Source organism: Scyliorhinus torazame, chromosome 8 (genome assembly GCF_047496885.1).
Source record: "Scyliorhinus torazame isolate Kashiwa2021f chromosome 8, sScyTor2.1, whole genome shotgun sequence".
Lineage (NCBI taxonomy): Eukaryota > Metazoa > Chordata > Chondrichthyes > Carcharhiniformes > Scyliorhinidae > Scyliorhinus > Scyliorhinus torazame.
In genome coordinates, this window is record NC_092714.1 from 212,924,478 (window position 1) to 212,948,569 (window position 24,092).

The 24,092-nt window shown below is 50.6% G+C and overlaps 1 protein-coding gene across 1 annotated transcript; it reads left to right on the forward strand.

Annotated features, from left to right (window-relative positions):
* Positions 1 to 1,220: 1,220 nt before the first annotated feature.
* On the forward strand, positions 1,221 to 13,917 carry LOC140428902 (opsin-5-like). Its single transcript, XM_072515550.1, is given in 5 exon segments — positions 1,221 to 1,392; positions 1,888 to 1,923; positions 1,926 to 2,049; positions 2,742 to 2,869; positions 13,562 to 13,917. Coding segments are annotated over 5 exon segments (816 nt in total).
* The last annotated feature ends 10,175 nt before the right edge of the window (positions 13,918 to 24,092 follow it).

A 24,092-nucleotide genomic window follows, 5' to 3' on the forward strand; every position in this document is an offset into this window, starting at 1 on the left:
TAGCAGATGTGGTTCCATTAAGTCGGCTTTGTTGGCCCATGATATCTGTCGACCCGTCCACGGCCGATGAAGTCGTGACGGTGCTCAACTTCATGGATACCCTACCTGTGATGGTTACCTGCATCCGGGACTGGATGCAATACGATCCGATCCTTGCGAAGGTATGCCATCTTTTGTTTCGACTGGTGAGCCACGCCAACAGTTTCCGGTTGAACTCAAAGCGTTCTCGACAAAGCTGTCGGAACTAACTGTTGAGGACGGGCCCCTCCTGTGGGGCATTAGGGTTGTCATTCTGGAAGAGGGCCAATCCCTCATTTTGAAGAATCTCCATGTGTCCATCCTGGGATTTCCCGGTAGCATCGCCTCTCTACCCTTGGTAATGGCCGGGGCGAACCTGGGTCCATGTTTACACGGATTTTGTGAGACCGTTTTTGTGATCGTGCTCCTCATTTCAGTGGACACACATTTTAAGCGGGTGGATGTTCACAAGATGGCATCCATCACCTCCCGTGCCACCATCAACCGCTTACATGCATCTTTCGCCACACATGATCCTGGTGACAGACAACAGGGCCTCATTTATGAGCGAGTTGTTTGCCGCTTTCGTCCGGATGAATGGAATCCGACATGTCCAAACGCCGCCATGTCATCCAACTTTGAATGGCATGGCTGAACACATTGTGCGAACGGTGAAGCTGGGTTTGAAAAAGCAGACTGCCCGGTTCAATGGACACCTGGCTGGCTCGTTTTCTCTTTTCGTATCACAGCACTCCTCATGCTGTTACAGGGGTTGCTCCAGCCGAGCTGTTGATGGGTCTCCAACTCCGTTGGGTTTATTGCTCCCCGACATCAGCACCAAAGTACGCCGCCGCTCACAAGAAAGAAAAGAGTTTGCCCCAGTGGGCATTGCTCCCTACGCTGCATCGCACCTGACCAAGTCATCAGCGTTCGCAACTTCGCTGAGAGTCCTCGTCGGCTTCCGGGCATCGTCGGGCATCAGACTGGTCTCGTTTCGTACCACGTCCGTGTGCAAGGCCAGTTGATGAAGCATGATCTTGATCATGTTCATGCCAGGCAGTCTGCTGCTCCATCCGGTCCTCATCGTCCCTTGTCATCGCTTAGGCTGACCGTTACGACATCGCCTCCACCCATTTCGGCCGGCTCCGCCACTGTTGCAGTCTTTGCACACAGTCCTGTCTTCTTCTCTCAGGGATACCAAGATGCCTGATGTATGTTTGTCAGATTCCGATATGGAGACCCAGACGTCCGAGATCCCCGACTCTGACGTTGTCATCCAGCCATCGCCTGGTGATTCTGCACAATGTCCAACCAACCGCAAAAGCCGTTCACCAGCTCGGTGCATGCCAGCTACTCTGGTTCCACCGCCAGGAGGTGATGTGCCCCAACCAAAACGCCTGCGTCAACCACCACTTGTCGAGACCGGGCCGGATTCTTCTGCTCTGTCTTCGCCATCGGTTCTTCGAACTTCTTCTTCACCTTCTCGTATTCTTCGTTATCTTCATCAGTCCCTGAGGGGGTCTTCGGACTTAGGGGTGGGAGAGGGGGAGTGACCCACACAGCGGACATGGGACAAGCTTACTCATATTCCCCCTGTGGCTCGAGGTGTATGAACTCCCCACTACTCGGGGCTGGGTTACGTTGTATATAAGGTCAGCCAGAATGTAATGACTGATGGAGAGAAAGGACCGGTGGCTTTCAACCGGGTCCCTTGTGTATATGCTACTGTGTTGATAAATAAGTTTATGTTTGTGACTCGACTGACTCCTTTTGCCGTTACTGAAGCTTTGTATGTATGAAGAGTAGGTGTTCCTACTGCAAAATGCTTGTAATATTAACTGTAGAACAATAATCATTGTATTTTCGCAGGTTTTTTATCCGTGTTTGGAAATAGCTCTCTCCTTTTACAGCATACCGGAAAAGACACACCTTTAAACCTGCTGAATATTTCATTATAAACTTAGCTATCAGTGACCTTGGAATGATGTTAACTGTATTACCACTGGCCATACCATCATATTTTGCACACAGGTAACTAAAATACACAAATTAATTCATACCAAATTCATTTTTAACATTTGAGGTTTTTTTGTTATTGAATCATCGGGTGTGGGCATTATTGGTTGGGCCAGCATTTGTTTCTCCTCCCTAACTGCCCTTGAAATGAGTAGTTTGCTCGGCTGTTTCAGATGACGTTTATATTGCATCCATCACATTTGCATCCACATTGCGGTGGACCGGGAGTCACATGTAAGCCATGTTTCCTTCCCACTTAAAGATGTCAATAGCCGGGATTCAGGAAGGCCACCCATGGGACAAGATGGGACAAGAATATTGCAGTGTCCCCACCCGTAACCTTCCAATCTGATTAGATGCCCCCTTAACACCAAATATACCATGGAGTTATGCATCAAATTCCTTTTGCTCTGGGTGGCAAAAAAATCTTCCAGTACAATCGTTTGATTCAGTTAATATTAAGGATCAATCATCAAGTTGAGTTCAACATTTTTGAATATTGTGAATAGAAGCACAAAGCATCTCCAACTTGAAATTCAAAAAGGAAGGTTGACAAATGTTTTAGATTAAAAAAGCTTAACACATATATCTCAGCAATGTGAAACATTTAAATAGGTTTCTCCTCCTCAATCGCAGATACAGAATTCTTTAACCTTATGCTTACTCCTACCAGATGACTACCAGATGACTAACTATCTTTATTCCAGATGGTTGTTTGGCCAAGGAACATGCATCTATTATGCTTTCTGCGGTATGTTGTTTGGTATCTGCAGCCTTACTAACCTGACAGTTTTGAGTGTTGTCTGCTGTTTGAAGGTCTGTTACTCCACATATGGTAGGTTCTAAACTCTCAGTATTTAGTATTTTTCATAGTTTTATGATACATGTTGAATTTCAAATACAATTTCATGAATATTTGCAATAATCAACCTGTTTGAGTTCTTTGAGCATGTAACCAGCAATGTGGATAATTGGAAACCTATGGATGCGGTATATCTAGACTTCCAGAAGGCGTTTGATAAGGTGCCGCATAAAAGACTGATCCAGAAGTTGAGATCGCAGGGGATTGGGGATAGAGTACGAGGTTGGATTGAGGATTGGCTGACTGACAGAAAGCAGAGTTTCGGGATAAATGGGTCCTTTTCTGGCTGGCAAACTGTAACTAGTAGGGTGCCACAGGGGTCAGTCCTCAGACCTCAACTGTTCACAAACTATTTTTATGATCTGCAAGCAGGGACAGAGTGTAACATAGCTAAATTTGCGGATTATATTAAAATAGGTGGAAAAGCAGGCAGTGAAGAGGAGATAAATATTTTAGAGACGGATATAGAAACGTTAGGAGATTGGGCCAACATTTTGCAGATGGAGTTTAATGTAGATAAGTGGGAAATTATCCATTTTGGCCAAAAAGAAATGGAAGAGCAAATTATTATCTAAATGGAAAGCAGATTCAAAATGCATCTGGGCAGAGGGATCTGGGTGTCTTTGTTCATGAATTGCAGAAAGTTGGTGTGGTAGTATGCATTAGGGGTCATGTGGGACTGTGAAGCCGTGATGTAATTGGCTGACAGATCCCGGGTCCTGGTTGGCTGTTGACCTCTAGCTCCGCCCTGAAGGCGGAGTATAAGAACCAGGAGTTCTCCCCCGCAGGCCAGTCTGCTACTGAACTGCGGGGAACAAGTCATGCTTAATAAAGCCTCATCGACTTCATCTCTATTCGTCTCTCGTGAGTCTTTGTGCGCTACAATTTATTAAGCGTGCTTAAAGGTCTATGGAGCTCAGGATCATCCCGGAATGCCTGAGGATCAGCCCCCATGCAGTGAACTCAGCAGCAGTTTTTAAACACTGGCAGACTTGTTTCGAGGCCTACCTCAGAACGGCCCCCGGCCGGGTCACAGAAGACCAGAAACTACAGGTCCTGCACTCGAGGGTAAGCCCGGAAATTTTCCCTCTCATCGAAGACGCAGAGGATTTCCAGACGGCGGTCGCAGCACTAAAGAGCATCTATGTTTGCCCAGTGAACCAGATCTACGCACGCTACCAACTCGCAACGAGACGGCAAAGTCCCGGAGAATCGATAGATAAATTCTACGCCGCGCTACTAATTTTGGGACGGGCCTGCAGCTGCCCGCCGGTAAACGCGATGGAACACACGGACATGTTAATGCGTGATGCTTTTGTGGCTGGTATGAACTCTTCCCAAATCCGCCAAAGACTTTTAGAAAAAGAGTCGCTAGGACTCTCAGAGGCACGGGCCCTTGCAGCCTCCCTGGATGTGGCCGCGTGAAACGCCCGCGCCTACGGCCACGACCGCGCAGCAGCCCCTAGGGCTCCGTGGACCCCCGGCGCGACAAACCCCCCCCTCCCCCCCACCCCACAGGCTTGCGCGGTTCAGACGCCAAGTCGTCCCGGGGGAGCCCGCTGCTATTTCTGCGGCCAGGCGAAACACCCCCGGCAGCGCTGCCCGGCCCGCGCAGCGATTTGTAAGAGCTGCGGGAAAAAGGGCCATTTCGCGGCTGTGTGCCGGTCCCGGGAGGTCGCCGCTGTCCCCGGAGAACAAGGAGTCCTGCGCGTTTCTAACGCTCCCCAACCCCCCCAGTGCCCTATGTACGACCCGCAGGCGCAGCAATTTTGGGTCCCGGCCACCGCTGTCCCCGGAGAACAAGGAGTCCTGCACGTTTCAAACGCTCCCCAACCCCCCCCCAGCGCCCCATGTGCGACCCGCAGGCGCCGCCATTTTGGGTCCCGGCCACCACGAGGGGAGGAGGGGCGCCGCCATCTTGGGACCCCCCAGCCCTGTGCGACGCATGGGGGCGGCCATTTTGTCCACCCCCGCCGCCATCTTGTGACCCCCCAGCCATGTGCGATGCATGGGGGCGGCCATTTTGTTCACCCCCGCCGCCATCTTGGACGGCAACAACGGACCCCAGTGTCGACGGCTCCACGGGGTTCGAGGAAGACGCTCAAGCACTACGATCACGTCTGCCCTCAATGACGCTGGACCAAGCACGGCCCCGGATGCTCCAGACGACGACAACAACGGTGCTGATAAACGGGCACGAGACACCATGCCTGCTCGACTCCGGGAGCACAGAAAGCTTCATCCACCCCGACACGGTAAGCCGCTGTTTTTTGACCATCCGTCCCAGTGCGCAAAAGATTTCCTTAGCTGCAGGATCCCACTCCGTACAGATTAAAGGGTTCTGCATAGTAACCCTAACGGTGCAAGGGAGGGAGTTTAAAAACTACAGGCTCTACGTCCTTCCCCAACTCTGCGCGCCCACATTACTGGGATTAGACTTCCAGTGCAATCTGCAGAGCCTGACCTTCCAATTCGGCGGCCCAATACCCCCACTCACTATCTGCGGCCTCACAACCCTCAAGGTTGAGCCCCCATCCTTGTTTGCAAACCTCACCTCGGATCGCCACTAGGAGCAGACGGTACAGCGCCCAGGACCGGACATTCATCCGGTCCGAAGTCCAGCAGCTACTGAAGGAAGGCATAATCCAGGCCAGCAACAGTCCCTGGAGAGCACAGGTGGTAGTAGTAGAGACAGGGGAGAAGCAAAGGATGGTCATAGACTATAGCCAGACCATCAACAGGTACACACAACTAGATGCGTACCCTCTCCCCCGCATATCCGACATGGTCAATCGGATTGCCCAATATAAGGTCTTCTCCACCGTGGACCTCAAGTCCGCCTTCCATCAGCTCCCCATCCGCCCAAGTGACCACAAGTACACAGCCTTCGAGGCAGACGGGCGATTATACCACTTCCTAAGGGTCCCATTTGGCGTCACAAACGGGGTCTCGGTCTTCCAACGAGAGATGGACCGAATGGTTGATCAACACGGGTTGCAGGCCACGTTCCCATATCTCGACAACGTAACCATCTGCGGCCACGATCAGCAGGACCACGACGCCAACCTCCAAAAATTCCTCCAGACCGCTAAAGCCTTGAACCTCACATACAACGAGGACAAGTGCGTTTTTAGCACAAACCGGCTAGCCATCTTGGGATATGTAGTGCGTGTAGCGCACAAAGACTCCGTGAGACGAATAGAGTGAAGTCGATGAGGCTTTATTAAGCGTGTCTGTTCCCCCGCAGCTCGATAGTAGAATGGCCTGCGGGGGAGGACTCCAGCTTCTTATACTCCGCCTTCAGGGCGGAGCTAGAGGTCAACGGCCAACCAGGACCCGGGATCTGTCAGCCAATGACATTAGGGCTTCCAGTCCCACATGACCCCTAATACATACTACCACAGTGCGCAATGGGATAATAGGCCCCGACCCCTAACGCATGCGCCCCCTCATGGAATTTCCCCTCCCGCACTGCTCAAAAGCCCTAAAATGGTGCCTGGGGTTCTTTTCATATTACGCCCAGTGGATCCCCCAGTACGCAGACAAGGCCCGCCCCCTAATACAGACCACGACCTTCCCTCTGTCGACAGAGGCTTGCCAGGCCTTCAGCCGCATCAAAGCGGATATAGCAAAGGCCACGATGCGCGCCATTGACGAGTCCCTCCCCTTCCAGGTCGAGAGCGACGCCTCCGATGTAGCTCTAGCGGCTACCCTTAACCAAGCGGGCAGGCCCGTGGCCTTTTTCTCCCGAACCCTCCACGCTTCAGAAATCCGCCACTCCTCAGTGGAAAAGGAAGCCCAAGCCATAGTGGAAGCTGTGCGACATTGGAGTCATTACCTGGCCGGCAGGAGATTCACTCTCCTCACGGACCAACGGTCGGTAGCCTTCATGTTCGATAATGCACAGCGGGGCAAAATTTAAAACGACAAGATCTTAAGGTGGAGGATCGAGCTCTCCACCTTCAACTATGAGATCCTGTACCGTCCCGGAAAGCTGAACGAGCCGTCCGATGTTCTATCCCGCGGCACATGTGCCAACACACAAATTAACCGCCTCCAAACCCTCCACGAGGACCTCTGCCACCCGGGGGTCACTCGGTTCTACCACTTTATAAAGTCCCGCAACCTCCCCTACTCTGTGGAGGAGGTCCGTACAGTCACAAGGAACTGCCACATCTGCGCAGAGTGCAAACCGCACTTTTTCAGGCCGGATGGTGCGCACCTGATCAAGGCTTCCCGTCCCTTTGAACGCCTTAGTCTGGATTTCAAAGGGCCCCTCCCCTCCACCGACTGCAACACATACTTCCTGAATGTGGTGGACGAGTACTCCCGTTTCCCCTTCGCCATCCCCTGCCCTGACATGACAGCGGCCACAGTCATTAAAGCCCTTAACACCATATTCACACTGTTCGGTTGCCCCGCATACGTCACAGCGACAGGGGGTGACGAGCTGCGCCAGTTCCTGCTCAGCAACGGTATAGCCTCGAGCAGGACGACCAGCTACAACCCCCGGGGGAACGGGCAAGTAGAGAGGGAGAACGGCACGGTCTGGAAGACCGTCCTACTGGCCCTACAGTCCAGGGACCTCCCAGTTTCACGGTGGCAGGAGGTCCTCCCGGACGCTCTCCACTCCATCCGGTCGCTACTGTGTACTAGCACTAACCAAACGCCTCATGAGCGCCTCCTTGTCTTCCCCAGGAAGTCCTCCTCTGGAACGTCGCTGCCGACCTGGCTGGCGGTCCCAGGACCCATCTTGCTCCGAAAACATGTGCGGGCGCACAAGTCGGACCCGTTGGTCGAGAGGGTTCGCCTCCTCCACGCGAACCCGCAGTACGCTTATGTGGAGTACCCCGACGGCCGACAGGACACGGTCTCCCTGCGAGATCTGGCGCCCGCCGGCAACACGCACACCCCCCCGACACCAATCACCCCCTCCCTGCCACCGGCGCACCCCGCGAGCGCCCCCTTCCCGGGAGGATCGGTCCTCCTCCCAGGTCCGACCAGAAGTGAAGCTGAAGCAGAAACCGTAAGGCTCCCGGAGACGACAACATTGGAACAAGCACCACCACCGGGGCCAAGGCGATCGACGAGGACGACCAGACCGCCTGACCGACTCGTGGCATCGATGTAACACTACAATGTTGTGGACTTTAACGAGAACTCTTTCTTTTTCCCCCTTTTTACTGTAAATAGTTCAAAACAAAAAAAACCTCTGTACATACTGTGATGATATGCAAACGTTTTCCTCCCAGGACCAGCCTTGTAAACCCTTACCACCATGCGAAGCACCACCCCGCCGGGTTCATTTTTAACAAGGGGTGAATGTGGTAGTATGCATTAGGGGTCATGTGGGACTGTGAAGCCGTGATGTCATTGGCTGACAGATCCCGGGTCCTGGTTGGCTGTTGACTTCTAGCTCTGCCCTGAAGGCGGAGTATAAGAACCAGGAGTTCTCCCCCGCAGGCCAGCCTGCTACTGAACTGCGGGGAACAAGTCACGCTTAATAAAGCCTCATCGACTTCATCTCTATTCATCTCTCGTGAGTCTTTGTGTGCTACAATTGGTATGCAGATTCAGCGTGTAATTAAAAAGGCAAATGGAATGTTAGCGTTTATTGCATAAGGATTGGAGTATAAAAGTAGAAGTGTTGTTGCGGCGGCATGTGGCGCAGTGGGTAGCACTGGGACTGTGCCACTGAGGACCCGGGTTCGAATCCCAGCCCTGGGTCAATGTCCGTGTGGAGTTTGCACATTCTCCCCCGTGTCTGCATGGGTTTCACCCCACAACCCAAATATGTGCAGGTTAGGTGGATTGGCCACGCTAAATTGCCCCTTAATTGAAAAAAAAATAATTGGGTACTGTAAATTTATTTAAAAAAAAGAAGTGTTGCAATTGTATAGGATGTTGAGTGTGAAGTTGGGGATCAGAACTGTGACATTTCCTGTAGATTACAGCAGGCTAGGGTTGAATTTAACTGTAGATAAGTATTCTGAAATTTAGCTTTTCTGGGGGATGATGGAATATCTAAATAGTACATTCCCTGCGGGAAATAAAGAGGTGGGGAAAAGCCCTTAGCTGATTAAATTGTGTGGGCTATTTGTGGTAGTCACCACTGTTGTATTATATTGTATATACTGCACTGCATACTAGGGTATTATGGTAACGCCCCTGTACTACAGGTGCGGGGGTAGATCCCTGCCTGCTGGCTCCGCCCAGTAGGCGGAGTATGAATGTGTGTGCTCTCCGAACTGCAGCCATTTAGGCAGCAGCTGTAAGAGACCACACATCTCTGTGTAATAAAGCCTCGATTACGCTCTACTCTTGTCTCGTCGTAATTGATAGTGCATCAACACAGAGATTTACAAAGATGGATCTCCACATCAAGCCGGATCGCCTGCAGCTGCATCCTCAAGCAGACAACGCCAAAAAGGACTTTGCACATTGGCTAGCTTGCTTTGAAGCATACATCGGATCTGCGACAGACCCAATCCCAGAAGCACAGAAGTTCCAGATTCTGTACATGCGGCTGAGCTCCGATGTCTTTCCCCTCATCCAAGACGGGCCTACCTATGCAGAGGCCATGGCACTACTGAAGGAGAACTACGCTCAGCAGACCAACAAGATCTACGCCAGGCACCTCCTGTCCACGCGGCACCAACTTCCCAGTCAGTCTGTGGAAGATTTCTGGCGTGCCCTGCTCGCCCTAGTGAGAGACTGTGATTGCCAGGCCATTTCGGCCGCTGAACATTCTAACCTGCTAATGAGAGACGCGTTCATTACAGGCATAGGGTCGGCCTACATCCGCCAGTGCCAGAAGGGGCTACGCTTGACCTCGCGGCGACCAAGAAACTAGCGCTCTCGCTCACAGTCGCCTCACACAACGTACCGGCATATGCCCCAGACCGCACGCCCCACCCCTCCTGGGCATCGTGGACCAAGCCAGCGGCCACCCCATCGTAGACCCCATCAGCGACCGCCCCCAGCCAACCAACCCCGGGGGACCCAAGTGCTACTTCTGCGGACAGACGAAAAACTCCCGGCAGCGCTGACCGGCGTGAAGCGCGCTCTGCAAGGCCTGCGGCAAGAAAGGACATTTCGCTGCAGTGTGCCAGGCCCGCTCAATCGCCGCTATTGTCCCTGCACCCACTGCGTGCGGCCAGTGGGCGCCGCCATCTTCCTCGCCGCAGACCACGTGCGGCCAGTGGGCGCCGCCATCTTGCTCCCCTCACAACCTGTGCGGCCCGTGGGCGCCACCATCTTGCTTGCCTCACAACCAATGGGCGGAGCCATCATGCCTGCCCCAGGAAACGTGCGGCCCGAGGGCACCGCCATCTTGACTGCCTCAGGACACGTGTGGCCCGTGGGCGCCGCCATCTTCCCCGCCTCAGGACCCCTGCCCGTCGGGCACCTCATCGGGCCGCTCATCGCCTGCAACCGCCGATGACTTGCCTTGTCTCACCTCCGTCACGATCGACCAGTCCCGACCGCACAACCTCGCGATCGCGTCAACAAAGGTGAAGGTCGACGAGCATGAGATATCCTGCCTTCTGGACTCTGGGAGCACTGAGAACTTCATCCACCCTGATAAGGTAAGGCACTGCTCCCTCGCGGTGCATCCCATTAACCAAATAATCTCCCTGGCCTCCGGATCCCACTCCATGGCGATCCGGGGGTACTGCATCGCCACCCTCACAATCCAGGGCGTAGAGTTCAGCGGCTTCCAGCTCTACGTCCTCCCCAACCTCTGCGCTGCCTTGCTACTCAGCCCGGACTTCCAGTGCAACCTACAGAGCCTAACCCTGAAATTTGGCGGGCCCCTACCACCCCTTACAGTATGTGGCCTCACGACCCTTAAGGTCGACCCGCCTTCTTTGTTTGCAAACCTCACCCCGGATTGCAAACCCGTCGCCACCAGGAGCAGACGAGACAGCGCCCAGGACAGGACCTTCAGAGGTCCAGCGGTTCAGCAGCAGCCCCTGGAGAGCCCAAGTGGTAGTGGTGAAAACGGGGGAAAAAAACAGGATGGTCGTTGACTACAGTCAGACCATCAATTGGTACACGCAGCTCGACGCGTACCCCCTCCCACGCATATCTGATATGGTCAATCAGATTGCACAGTACCGGGTCTTCTCGACAGTGGACCTGAAATCTGCCTACCACCAGCTCCTCATTCGCAAGGCGGACCGCCCATACACCGCGTTAGAAGCGGACGGCCGCCTTTACCATTTCCTTAGGGTTCCCTTCGGCGTCACTAACGGGGTCTCGGTCTTCCAACGGGAGATGGACCGAATGGTTGACCGGTACGGACTGCGGGCCACTTTCCCGTACCTGGATAACATCACCATCTGCGGCCACGGCCAGCAGGACCACGGCGTTAACCTTTCCAAATTTCTCCACACCGCATAACTCCTCAACCTAACCTACAACAAGGAGAAGTGTGTGTTCAGCACAAACCGGTTAGCCATCCTTGGCTATGTGGTTCAGAATGGAGTTCTCGGACCCGCCCGATCGCATGCGCCCCCTCAGGGATCTCCCCCTTCCCCACTGCCCTAAGGCCGTCAAACGATGCCTGGGGTTCTTTTCGTACTACGCCCAGTGGGTCCCTAACTATGCAGACAAGGCCCGCCCACTCATCCACTCCACCAGTTTCCCACTGACGGCCGAGGCTCACCAGGCCTTCAACCGTATCAAGGCCGACATCGCCAAGGCCGCGATGCACGCGGTCGACGAGACGCTCCCCTTCCAAGTCGAGAGCGATGCATCAGACGTCGCTCTGGCCGCCACCCTCAACCAAGCAGGCAGGCCTGTGGCATTCAGTTCCCGCACCCTCCATGCCTCTGAAATCCGGCACTCCTCCGTCAAAAAGGAGGCCCACGCTATCGTTGAAGCTGTGCGGCACTGGAAGCATTACCTGCACGGCAGGAGATTCACTCTCCTCACAGACCAACGGTCGGTTGCCTTCATGTTTAACAACACACAGCGGGGTAAGATCAAAAATGATAAGATCTTGTGGTGGAGGATCGAGCTCTCCACCTTTAATTACGAGATTTTGTATCGCCCCGGTAAGCTCAACGAGCCCCACGATGCCCTGTCCCGAGGTACATGTGCCAGCGCACAAGTGGACCGACTCCAGACCCTGCAAGACGATCTCTGTCACCCAGGGGTCACCGGCTTTTATCACTTTATTAAGGCCCGCAATCTGCCCTACTCCATTGAGGAAGTCATGGCTGTCACCAGAGACTGCCAGGTCTGCGCGGAGTGTAAACCACATTTCTACTGGCCAGACCGTGCGCGCCTGTTGAAGGCCTCCCGCCCCTTTGAACGCCTCAGCGTGGATTTCAAAGGGCCCCTCCCCTCCACCGACCGCAACACGTATTTTCAAAATGTGGTCGACGAATATTCCAGGTTCCCCTTCGCCGTCCCATGCCCCGATATGATGTCTGCCACCGACATCAAAGCCCTCAACACAATCTTTGCTCTGTTCGGTTTCGCTGCCTACGTCCACAGCGACCGGGGATCCTCATTTATGAGCGATGAGCTGCACCAGTACCTGCTCAACACGGGCATTGCCTCGAGCAGGACGACCTGCTACAACCCCCGGGGAAACGGGCAGGTGGAGCGGGAGAATGGGACGGTCTGGAAGGCCGTCCAGCTGGCCCTACGGTCCAGAAATCGTCCAGCCTCCTGCCGGCAGGAGGTCCTCCCAGACGCACTTCACTCCATTCGGTAGCTCCTGTGCACCACGACTAATGAAACCCCCCCCATGAACGCCTCTTTGCCTTCCCCAGGAAGTCCACCTCCGGTGTTTCGCTCCCAACGTGGCTGGCAGCTCCAGGACCAATTCTCCTCCGCAAGCACATGCGGCTCCACGAGGCGGACTCGTTGGTTGAGAGGGTACAGGTTCTCCAGGCAAACCCGGTGTACGCCTACGTAACGTACCCCGACGGCCGCCAACACACAGTCTCCCTCAGGGACCTGGCACTAGCTGGGCCCCCCCCCCCTCCCCCTCTGTCCCGGCGCCACCCTCCCCCCAGCGCACCCCACCACAGCCCCCGCTCCAGGACAATCCGTCCTCCCCTTGTTCGCACCCGGGGATGAAGAGGATGGCGACACGCTCCCGGAGTCACCGATGACCGAGCCGACGCCTGACTCGCCACCAGCACTGCGGCGCTCTCAATGACGGATCAAGGCGCCCGACCGTCTAAATTTGTAGCCTTCTCTGAAATTTTAGTGACAGCCTGTATGTAAATAGTTTTCCACCACCCCCGCTGGACTCATTTTTAACAGGGTGTGAATGTGGTAGTCACCACTGTTGTATTATATTGTATATACTGCACATAAGGGTATTGCAGTAACGCCCCTGTATTACAGGTACGGGGGTAGATCCCTGCCTGCTGGCTCCGCCCAGTAGGCGGAGTATAAATGTGTGTGCTCTCCGAACTGCAGCCATTTCGGCAGCAGCTGTAGGAGGCCACGCATCTCTGTGTAATAAAGCCTCGATTACTCTCTACTCTCGTCTCGTCGTAATTGATACTGCATCACTATTTGAAAGGAATGAGTTTTGACAATCTTTCAATGTGCTGCAGTGTTTTTGTGCATCATGTTGTAATTAGTACTTCCTGTTTGATTCTAATGAACTGTTTTTATATTTTTATTCTACAACAGGCAACCCATTTACATCAGAATATGCACATCTCCTGACGACAAGTAGTTGGGCATATGCTTCTATATTTGCCATTTCTCCTCTCGCAAATTGGGGTCATTATGGACCGGAGCCTTACGGAACTGCCTGCTGCATAGATTGGAAAGCACCCAATACAGATTCCAATGCTATGTCCTATATCATTGCACTCTTTGTGTTTTGCTACATCTTCCCCTGTGGTATAATCACGACATCATACACTCTCATCCTGCTAACTGTAAAAGGATCAAGAAGAGCAGTGCAACAGCATGTATCCCCACAAACAAACTCAAGCTATGCTCACAATCTAATTGTAAAGGTGCGTCTGGAAATACCATAAAGCAAAGAAGAGAATAACTTGACTAGAAACTCTTAGCCTTTGGTGGCGTAAAGTCAGTCTTCGATGGACTAGTGGTGGTGGTGTGGGGGAGGTATTTGGGACTCAAGCTTTTTCAGCTCAATGCCTTTATTTTATGCACAGTGCTTGGGGAACTGCATTGGAATTGCAGTCGACCAGCCATGGTGGCAGCATTTGATGGTCGAAGCCTCAACCTCCACTGTAGCACAAGCAGAATCTTGGCTTAGTGTTGCCATGCAAGCTCAAACTGCTGCTTCATGGTTGCAAATGCAGTGTTTGAAGGGGTTTGCAGGGTGTACAGGAGTCTGTCCTCCAGCAAATTACTCAAATTACTCAAATTGCTAATGCACTGCCCGAGGTGAGTGCCAGTGGCTTCCTGGAGCACAAAGAATTCAGGATCTCCCCTTTGTCCACCACTGCCACTCTGACAGTGCCCTTGCTATTGCCGGTCAGCCTGGCAGACCAAATTGTGCTGCCCATGCTGAGATGTCACAGTCCAAACCTGGACTTGAGGCCACCTTGCAAGGCTGCCAGCAGATTCTCCCACTGAAAGTCAGCAGCCTTCCAGCAGCCAAGCTGCAGCCACTGTTGTAGTGCTGTGTAAGAGCGCTAGGACAGGCAAGGACACACAGACGACAGGCACTAAGGAAATGTGCAAGGGTGATTGATTAATGTTTGGGTGCAAGATGTTGTTTATGATTTAAAAATCTGCTTTGGAATGCTCAATTTGTCATTTAGCTTTGCATTTTGGGCAAATGGATACCATGAAGGTCAGTGACACGGGGAAAGGGGGGTGTGGGACTGCTGGTGAATGGGGAATTGGGTTGTGTTTACTCGTATCAAAGTTATATAAGACAACCATGGGCGGCCTGGCCAGAACTGGGCTGTGCTGCTTGCCTTCTCCCTTCCTCTTCCTCCTCCAGTTCCTTAACTGGTCAGCAGGTGGCAAACGCTGTGCCCTCATGATAGTGAAGTTGTGCACATGAAGCAGACCACACACACTCTTCTGAGCATATTGCTGAGATCCTTCAGAGTGATCTAGACAGCAGAAGCATTGTTTTAGCAAGCCATTGTCATGCCCTGTCACATTTCATATGAGCATATGAATTAGAAGCAGGAATGGGTCATTCTGCCCCACCATTCAATAAGATCATGGCTAATCTGATTGTAACCTCAACACCACATTTCTGCCCATCCCGATAACCTTTCACGCCCTTGTTAATCAAGAACCTTCTGGCTCTGCTTTAAAAATATTCAAAGACTCTGCTGATTTGTTATGCTGTAGGTGTGGCATAAGCGGCTTCCTTGTGGTGCACTTGACAAAGGAAGGTTCAGACGTGGAGATAACTTCAACACGTTTATTAAACTATTTACACTTCTATTACTCGAGTTCGACACTACTGCTAATCCTTCTATAGCTACCCAGATTGACTAACCAGTTGCTGCAATCCACGTGGTAGGAGTGATATTGAATCAACCATGTGTCTGTTCTCACTGACCGTCTCCACTGGAAAGCGGCAGATCATGTGTGTGGTGTCCTTTATATATGGGTTGGTGTAATGCCCCCCTGTGGTCGTGTCACCTCTGTGTGTATCGTGAATGTCCATTGGTCGTGTCCTATCCAACTGATCTATTGGTTGAGTGTGTGTGTGTGATGTCTCTGGTGCTCCCTCTAGCGTCTAGCTAGCCTAGCTGTATTTACATTGATGCACATCACCACATCCTCCCTTTTTTATATGTTACATATTTTGTGTACACTTTAAGAAAATTGAACAAAAAACAGGTAGAGACTTCCGGTGGCATGGGCGAGCAGGGCAGCCGCAATAACAAGAGCTCCCGCCAGTGGCCGCGATTCGCGGCGATTTCGGGGAAATCCCCGAGTCCGCACGCACTCCCCGACTATCGTCGGCCTTTGGGGCTGCCACGAGCGGGTGTCGGGCGGCGGGGGCTGAGGCGCCGGGCCTGGCAGGTCAGAGCAGCGGGGGCGGAGCTACGAGGAGGCCGAGGCGGCAGGCCCAAGGCCAGGGCACTATGTAGGGAGGGTGCTCCACGTCGAATGGCTCCCACCAAGGAAGAAGTAAGAAGGTTGAAGCCTGGTCCCAGGTGAATGTAGAGGAGAAAGAAAGAAGATTTAAGGAAGTTTGGTGAAAGTTTTTTTTTCCAAAAAAGAAGAATGTCAGCTTAATGAAGGGCAGGAGGGTGAAGGGGGAGAGAGGAGAAAAGAAAGAAGATAAAAAACAATAAGCCGCTAAAGGATGCGAAAAGCAGCGTCGAAGAAAGTATGAAACGCGGGTTCGCCGTCGAAGGAGAAGACGAGCAAAAGCAAAAGTGTTGACAGGATGGCGGAAGCCGAACTGCAAGGCGGGGCCGCACTACTTACAGTGGAGAAGATGACCGAGGTGATGGTGGTGGAGCTGGAAAAACGTTTGGTGAGGCACAGGGAGGTCCTGAGGAAAGAGATGGCGGTCGTGTTGAGGTCATTGTTGGAGGAGGCAATCGGCCCGATGAGGGTGGAGGAGGCAAAGGCATTGGCCAAGGTGAGAGAGCAGGGCGAGAAGATGAAGGAGGTGGAGGAGGCCGTGACACGACACAGCGACCAGGTCACCTCGATGGGGGACGGGCTGCGGAGGGTGGTGGAGGTTAACAGAGGACTCCGAGCAAAGCTGGAAGACTTGGAAAACCGCTCAAGGCGGCACAATTTGAGAATTGTGGGCTTGCCCGAAGGGACAGAGGGCCCAAGGCCAACGCAATACTTCGCTAAGAAGTTGGCGGAGCTGATGGGGGAGGGTGAGAGCCCCACCCTGTACGAGCTAGACCAAGCTCATCGGTCATTAAGGCCGAAGCCCAAAGTGAACGAGCCGCCAAGGGCAGAAATTATCTGCTTCCATAAGTTTTGCATGAAGGAGAAAGTATTAAGCTGGGCGAAGCAGAAGCGTGAGGTGCTGTGGGATGGTACTGCGGTTCGGATCTACCAGGACTGGACGGTGGAGTTGGCAAAAAGACGAGCGGCGTTTGGGCGAGTGAAGGCAGCTTTGTACAAGAAGGGGGTGCGATTTGGTGTGGTGTACCCGGCGAAGTTGAGAGTAACATATAACGCCAAAGACTTTTATTTTGAGACAGCGGAGGCGGCTGAGGCGTTCGTGAGGGCAGAAGGCTTGGGACAGACGTGAAGAGCGGAACTGGAAGAGAGACTGTGGACTGTGTTTGAGCGGCTGGAAAATGTACAAATGTTGCAACTTTCTTTTTACTGATTTGTATTGAAATTTACTTCTCTTTGTATTGTTACAGAGTTCAAGTTAATGGCGTTCTGCGACGGTTAAATGTTGTGTTAGTGAATTGTAGGGATTGGATTATTGGGTTTGTTTTGGTGTTTCTTTCTCTGGGACTGGGCGGAAGGGGGCGAGAGGTCTTGGCGGGGGGAGCCACCTGCGCTAGCTAACTAAAGTCAGTTAGTGAACGGGGGTGAGGTGAGAGGAGGACTGCGGACGTTGGACCCTGGATAGCAGGCTTCAATGGGCCTACGAGGCGAGCAAGAGGGGGTGGAGGGATGGATGTTGGGGGATGTTTTTGTAGGGGGTTTCTTGGGAGGGGGGGTGGGAAGGGGTTCGATGTTAACAATGGACAGGGGCGGGTCAGGCTTATGGGGCAGGGCCCGGTGGTATGGTGATGGTGGATAAGAAAGGTGGAGGGGGGGGTGAGAGACCCCCAGTAAGGATAATCACATGGAACGTGAGAGGGCTAGGAGGTCCGGTCAAGAGGTCAAGGGTGCTTGAACATCTTAAAAGTTTGAAAGCCGATGTAGCAATGCTGCAGGAGACTCACTTGAGGGTGAAGGACCAGGTGAGACTTAAAAAGGGCTGGGTTAGCCAAGTGTTTCACTCCGGATTTGATGGAAGGGCTCGGGGTGTAAGCGGTGCTGGTCAGCAAAAGGGTACGCTTCCAGATGGAGAAGGTGGTGGCAGATCAGGGGGGTAGATGTGATTGTGACAGGGGCACTGGAGGGGAGATTAGTGGCGCTGTTCAGTGTATACGGTCCCAATTGGGACGATGTGGGATTTGCGAGGAAGGTGTTTGGGGCTATTCCTGACTTGGATACGCATGAGCTGATTGTGGGGGGGGGACTGGAACTTGGTGCAAGAGCCAAGGTTGGACAGATCACGGCCGCGCTCGCTGGTCCCATCAGGGGGGGGGAAGGCACTGGCTGGGCTAATGGTGGAAATGGGAGTGGTGGACTCTTGGAGGTTCCTGCACCCAAGGGAACGGGAGTATTCGTTTTTCTCAGCAGTCCATAAGGTATACTCGCGGATCGACTTTTTTGTGGTGAGGAAGGCTTTGCTGGCTGGAGTCAAGTGGTCGGAATACTCTGCAATTGCAGTGTCAGATCACGCTCCACATTGGGTGGATATGGTGCTAGAGAAGGGGGCAGCGCAGAGACCGGGGTGGAAACTGGATGTGGGGCTTTTGGGGAACCAAGTATTCTGTGAGAAAATTGAAAAGATAATTAAGGAACGTGTAGGTTTCAATTGTACGGGTGAGGTGTCGAAGGCAGTCGTCTGGGAGGCTCTAAAGGCGGTGGTGAGAGGGGAGGTCATTTCGTTTAAGGCCAGGGTGGATAAAGAGGAGAGGTTGGAGCGGCAAGTTTCCAAGTTTCCGTCCAAGCCACACATCACCCTCACTTGGAGCTATTGTTGTTCCTTCAGTGTCTCTGGGTCAAAAGGAGGTAGGCAGAAAGTGGGTAATTATAGGCCAGTTAGTTTAACTTCGGTAGTAGGGAAGATGCTGGAATCTATCATCAAGGAAGAAATAGCGAGGTATCTAGATGGAAATTGTCCCATTGGACAGACGCAGCATGGGTTCATAAAGGGCACGTCGTGCCTTACTAATTTGGTGGAATTTTTTGAGGACATTACCAGTGCGGTAGACAACGGGGAGCCAATGGATGTGGTATATCTGGATTTCCAGAAAGTTTTTGACAAGATGTCACACAGAAGGTTTCTGCATAAGATAATGATGCATGGCGTCAAGGATAAAGTAGTAGCATGGATAGAGGATTGCTTAATTAATAGAAAGCAAAGAGTGGGGATTAACGGGTGTTTCTCTGGTTGGCAATCATTAGCTAATGGTGTCCCTCAGGGATCAGTGTTGGGCCCACAATTGTTCACAATTTATATAGATGATTTGGAGTTGGGGACCAAGTGCAATGTGTCCAAGTTTGCAGACAACACTAAGATGAGTGGTAAAGCAAAAAGTGCAGAGTATACTGGAAGTCTGCAGAGGGATTTGGATAGTTTAAGTGAATGGGCTAGGGTCTGGCAGATGGAATACAATGTTGACAAATGTGAGGTTATCCATTTTGGTAGGAATAACAGCAAAAGGGATTATTATTTAAATGATAAAATCTTAAAACATGCTGTAGTGCAGAGGGACCTGGGAGTCCTAGTGCATGAGTCGCAACAAGTTAATTTACATGTGCAACAGGTAATTACGGCGGCGAATGGAGTTTTGTCCTTCAATGCTTGAGGGATGGAGTTTAAGACTAGGGAGGATATGCTGCAATTGTATAAGGTGTTAGTGAGGCCACACCTGGAGTATTGTGTTCAGTTTTAGTCTCCTGACCTGAGAAAGGTCGTACTGGCACTGGAAGGTGTGCAGAGGAGATTCACTAGGTTAATCCCAAAGTTGAGGGGGTTGGATTACGAGGAGAGGTTGGGTAGACTGGAACTGGACTCATTGGAATTTAGAAGGATGCGGGGGGATCTTCTAGAAACATATAAAATTATGAAGGGAATAAATAGGATAGATGCGGGCAGGTTGTTTCCATTGGCGGGTGAAAGCAGAACTAGGGGGCATAGCCTCAAAATAAGGGGAAGTAGATTTAGGACTGAGTTGAGGAGGAACTTCTTCACCCAAAGGGTTGTGAATCTATGGAATTCCCTGCCCAGTGAAGCAGTTGAGACTCCTTCATTAAATGTTTTCAAGATAAAAATTGATAGTTTTTTGAAGAATAAAGGAATAAACGGTTATGGCGTTCGGGTGGGAAAGTGGAGCTGAGTTTACAAAAGATCAGCCATGATCTCAATGAATGGCGGAGCAGACTCGAAGGGCCAGATGGCCTATTCCTGCTCCTAGTTCTGATGTTCTTAAAATCCTGGAAATGTCTTCCTGATTGCACTGGGGGTGTACTTACACCAAATGGACTGCAGTAGTTTAGAACATGGCTGGCTTACTACCACCTCCTCAAGGATAATTAGGGATAGGTGACAAATGCTGGCATTTGGAACAAAGGGATTGGGGTCCACAAAAGATTAGAGTCAGAGGATTAGAATTCACAGGAAATTCACTGGAGTTGGGTAGTTTAATCCCTGGGAACAGGGATAAGAAAGGGGAAAAAACAGCAGTAATGACCATTAACCATTTGAGATCTAGATAACAGAGAAATAAATAAGGAAATAATCTGTCTTTAAATCACCGCCTATAATAGATTGCTAGTGCCCGGTGGGGAGTGTAATTATGCTGAAAATTAGAACATTGTAATAGGACAGGAATAGACCATATGACCCCTCAAGCATTCAATAAGATAATGGCTGACCTTGACTAAAACTCCTTCCCCCTCTCGTTTTCCATCACTGTGACTCCCTTATGGTTCAAAAATCCGTCTATCTCAGCCTTAAAAATATTCAAGGCAGTAGAGAATCCCAGAGATTCTGAAACCTCTGAGAGAAGAACTTCCTCATCATCTTTGTAGTAAGAGGGAAGCCCCTTAATTCTGAAACTATGAGCCCAAGTTTTAGCTTTCCCACAACATCATCTCAACATCTACCTTGACAATCTTCCTGTTATATTTTTCAATAATTCGTCTAAACGCCAATAAGTACAGAACCAACCTGCTCAGCCTTTTCTCACAAGGCTACGCCTTCATTCTGTTTTGTTACCCGTGTGGCAGGTAACATGTGCTACTCAAACCTTGGTTAGTGATGAGGTATTCTGAATCTCAATGAAGACTCAAATTCGTCCAGTAGTAACAAAAGATTTATTGAGTAACTATAACAATAATTGCATGAGTTCTTTACTTTAACTTTGATACTAGTGATAAGGTTAACAAGATCTAACCACGGTAACTGTATGCAACTCCACTAGCCATCTGAACTAGTCTGTTATTGCCCTGGTCATAGTGCACCCAAGAGAGAGAGACCCAATGTGGCTGCCTTTCATACCCCTGTTGGTCCAGCCCTCTAGTGATCATGTGGTGCTACTGATTACACATTAACTCCTTGTGTACATGCACATATAGAGATCACTACACATTCCAAGAATCAACCTTGTGAATCTTCTCAAGACTGCCTCCAATGCAGATATATCTCTATTTAAATAAGACCAAAATTGTAATGGTGATCTGACCAACACTCTTATCTTTAAGTGCTTTAACTGTGTCAGCACTTAATGAATTTGTCCACAGATGAATAGCCATAATTTATTGGTATTTACAAAAGTATGCTTTAAAAACCCTGTGCTGCTACCAATAATTACACATTGTTTAATATAGACTGGTACCCTTTACAGGACCAAATAAATATTTGAGCTCCATGCACTCTTACAGTTCAATCGGTGTATTATCCTGGTCCAAGACATAACAGCAGTTTTATACCACCACAAAGTACCTGAAGTATGCATATCATGCCTGACAATGAAATTAGTTTTTAAAAAATTTAGAATACCTAATCCATTTTTTTTCCAAATAAGGGGCAATTTAGTGTGACCAATCCGCTTACCCTGACACGGGGAGAATGTGCAAACTCCACACGGACAGTGACCCAGAGCCAGGATCAAACCTGGGACCTCAGCGGCGTGAGGCAGCAGTGCTAATCACTGCACCACCGTGCTGCCCCTGGAAATGAGTTTTTAATGTCCTGTGCACCAATATGTTTCTGACATGTTACTTACATATTGAATTTCAATTTCTCTCATCTTTTTTGATGGCGAGTTCTTTGGTACAAATGAAAAACAAAACACAGAATAGGGAAAGACTATCGCTATCAACCAAAACGACTGACTGGAATGGTAACTCCAACCTGCCCGGTTAAACACATCATCCAGAACGTGCTGCAAAAAGAGCCTAAAATTCATGACGCATGCTGTTATTAATGCATCAGAAACAATGGTAATTTGTGGTCAGGACAAGTTGTAAGTAAGTTCGGAGCCACCAGAAATTGCTGGACACTTTCCTGTTAACTAGACAAAAGTCAGAGCTCACTTTGTAATTCTAACTTCACCTTGATTTCTTTTGCAAGATACGGTACGCGCATACGACACTTGTAATTTAGCATTCAAAACTGAAATGTGTAACATAAAATGAGGTGTCAAGAAATTGATGCCTCTGTGCTGTAAAAATGAATTAACCCCACCACAGAAAGTTACAGCTGTTATTTCACTGAGTAAGGATTTTAGTGGGATTGTGCTTCCAATGGTCATCTACTCTTTAAAGCAGCTAGCAATGAAATGCTCTGCACATCAAACGTGCAACTAATGCCCAGTTGAGCATTATCAATTTGCACTTCCAGCAATTTGCAGCAAGAGAGTGATTGCTGATGGGTGGGCAAAGAAAAATCCAACCTCAGATCTCAGCCTGAGATTTCCCAAATTCAGTCCATTATTCCCAGGAACCTTTGAAGTAGACAGTATATATGGGTTGCTCAACCACCCTGTAATTTCAGAAGTTGCAGGCCTTGAGGGAAGTCCTTCATGTAACATAGCTGTCAACAGGATTAGATAGTAGACTGCCAGTGTTAGCAAGCTGCCAAGGGCATCAATTTATTCAGCAATCAGCTGCCAGCTGGCTTCCACTCAGTGATGCAAAGTGGTCCGGTCATTATGTGGTCAAGGGTGCTAATTAGATATCTGCTGAAAGAAAATAAAATATTGGCAATTATAAAATCTTCCACGCATTCAATTCAAGAAATTCCCCAGGTGATTATTTCACCGAGAGCTGGTGGCCATGTTATTTTTTTTCTGTTGCTTTCAGTACACAATGGGATCTTCACCTTCACTGATTTTCCTTTGCTACTAATTCACAACCATTTTTGAGAGTGATTTCCTTCTTGTAGCCTAATTACATGATGCAGGTTTACTTTCTCTGCTTTCCTCTATTTGTATTGGGGGCAATTCAGTGAAGCAAAAAAATACCACATTCACACATCACTAGTAATACCAAATACCATAAAGCCATTGGAATCACCGGCCTTTCCTTTTAAAGTGTAATTTTAAAAAATCTCAGGCATTTAACTTTAAAAAAAATATATATTTTATTAAAGTTTTTCACACACAATTTTTTCCCCTTACACATCAAACAAAAAGAAAAGTTAACAGTACAAGTAACATGATAACTACAATCTACTAATGACTAACCAACTAACATAAAATGAAACTTCCCCCCCCCCCCTCCCCCCTGGGTTGCTGCTGCTGGTCATCTATCTTCCCTCTAACGTTCCGCTAGGTAGTCGAGGAACGGTTGCCACCGTCTGGTGAACCCTTGAGCCGATCCTCTCAGCGTAAACTTAATCTGCTCCAGTTTTATGAACCCCGCCATATCGTTTATCCAGGCCTCCAGTCCGGGGGGTTTCGCTTCCTTCCACATGAGTAAAATCCTACGCCGGGCTACTAGGGACGCAAAGGCCACGACATCGGCCTCTTTCGCCTCCTGCACTCCCGGCTCATCCGCAACTCCAAATAAAGCTAACCCCCAGCCTGGTTTGACCCGGACCTTCACCACCTTCGAGATCACTCCCGTCACTCCCCTCCAATACCCCTCCAGTGCCGGGCACAGCCAAAACATATGCGTGTGGTTTGCTGGGCTTCCGCCGCACCTCCCACACTTGCCCTCCACCCCAAAGAACCTGCTCAACCTTGCTCCAGTTGTGTGCTCTATGCAGCACCTTAAATTGAATCAGGCTAAGCCTGGCACACGAGGAAGAGGAATTTACCCTGCTTAGGGCATCAGCCCACAAACCCTCCTCTATCTCCTTCCCGAGCTCTTCTTCCCATTTTCCTTTCAGTTCGCCCACCAGCTCCTCCCCCTCTTCTCTCATCTCTCGGTATATCTCTGACACCTTGCCGTCCCCGACCCACACCCCCGAAAGCATTCTATCCTGGATCCCCTGTGT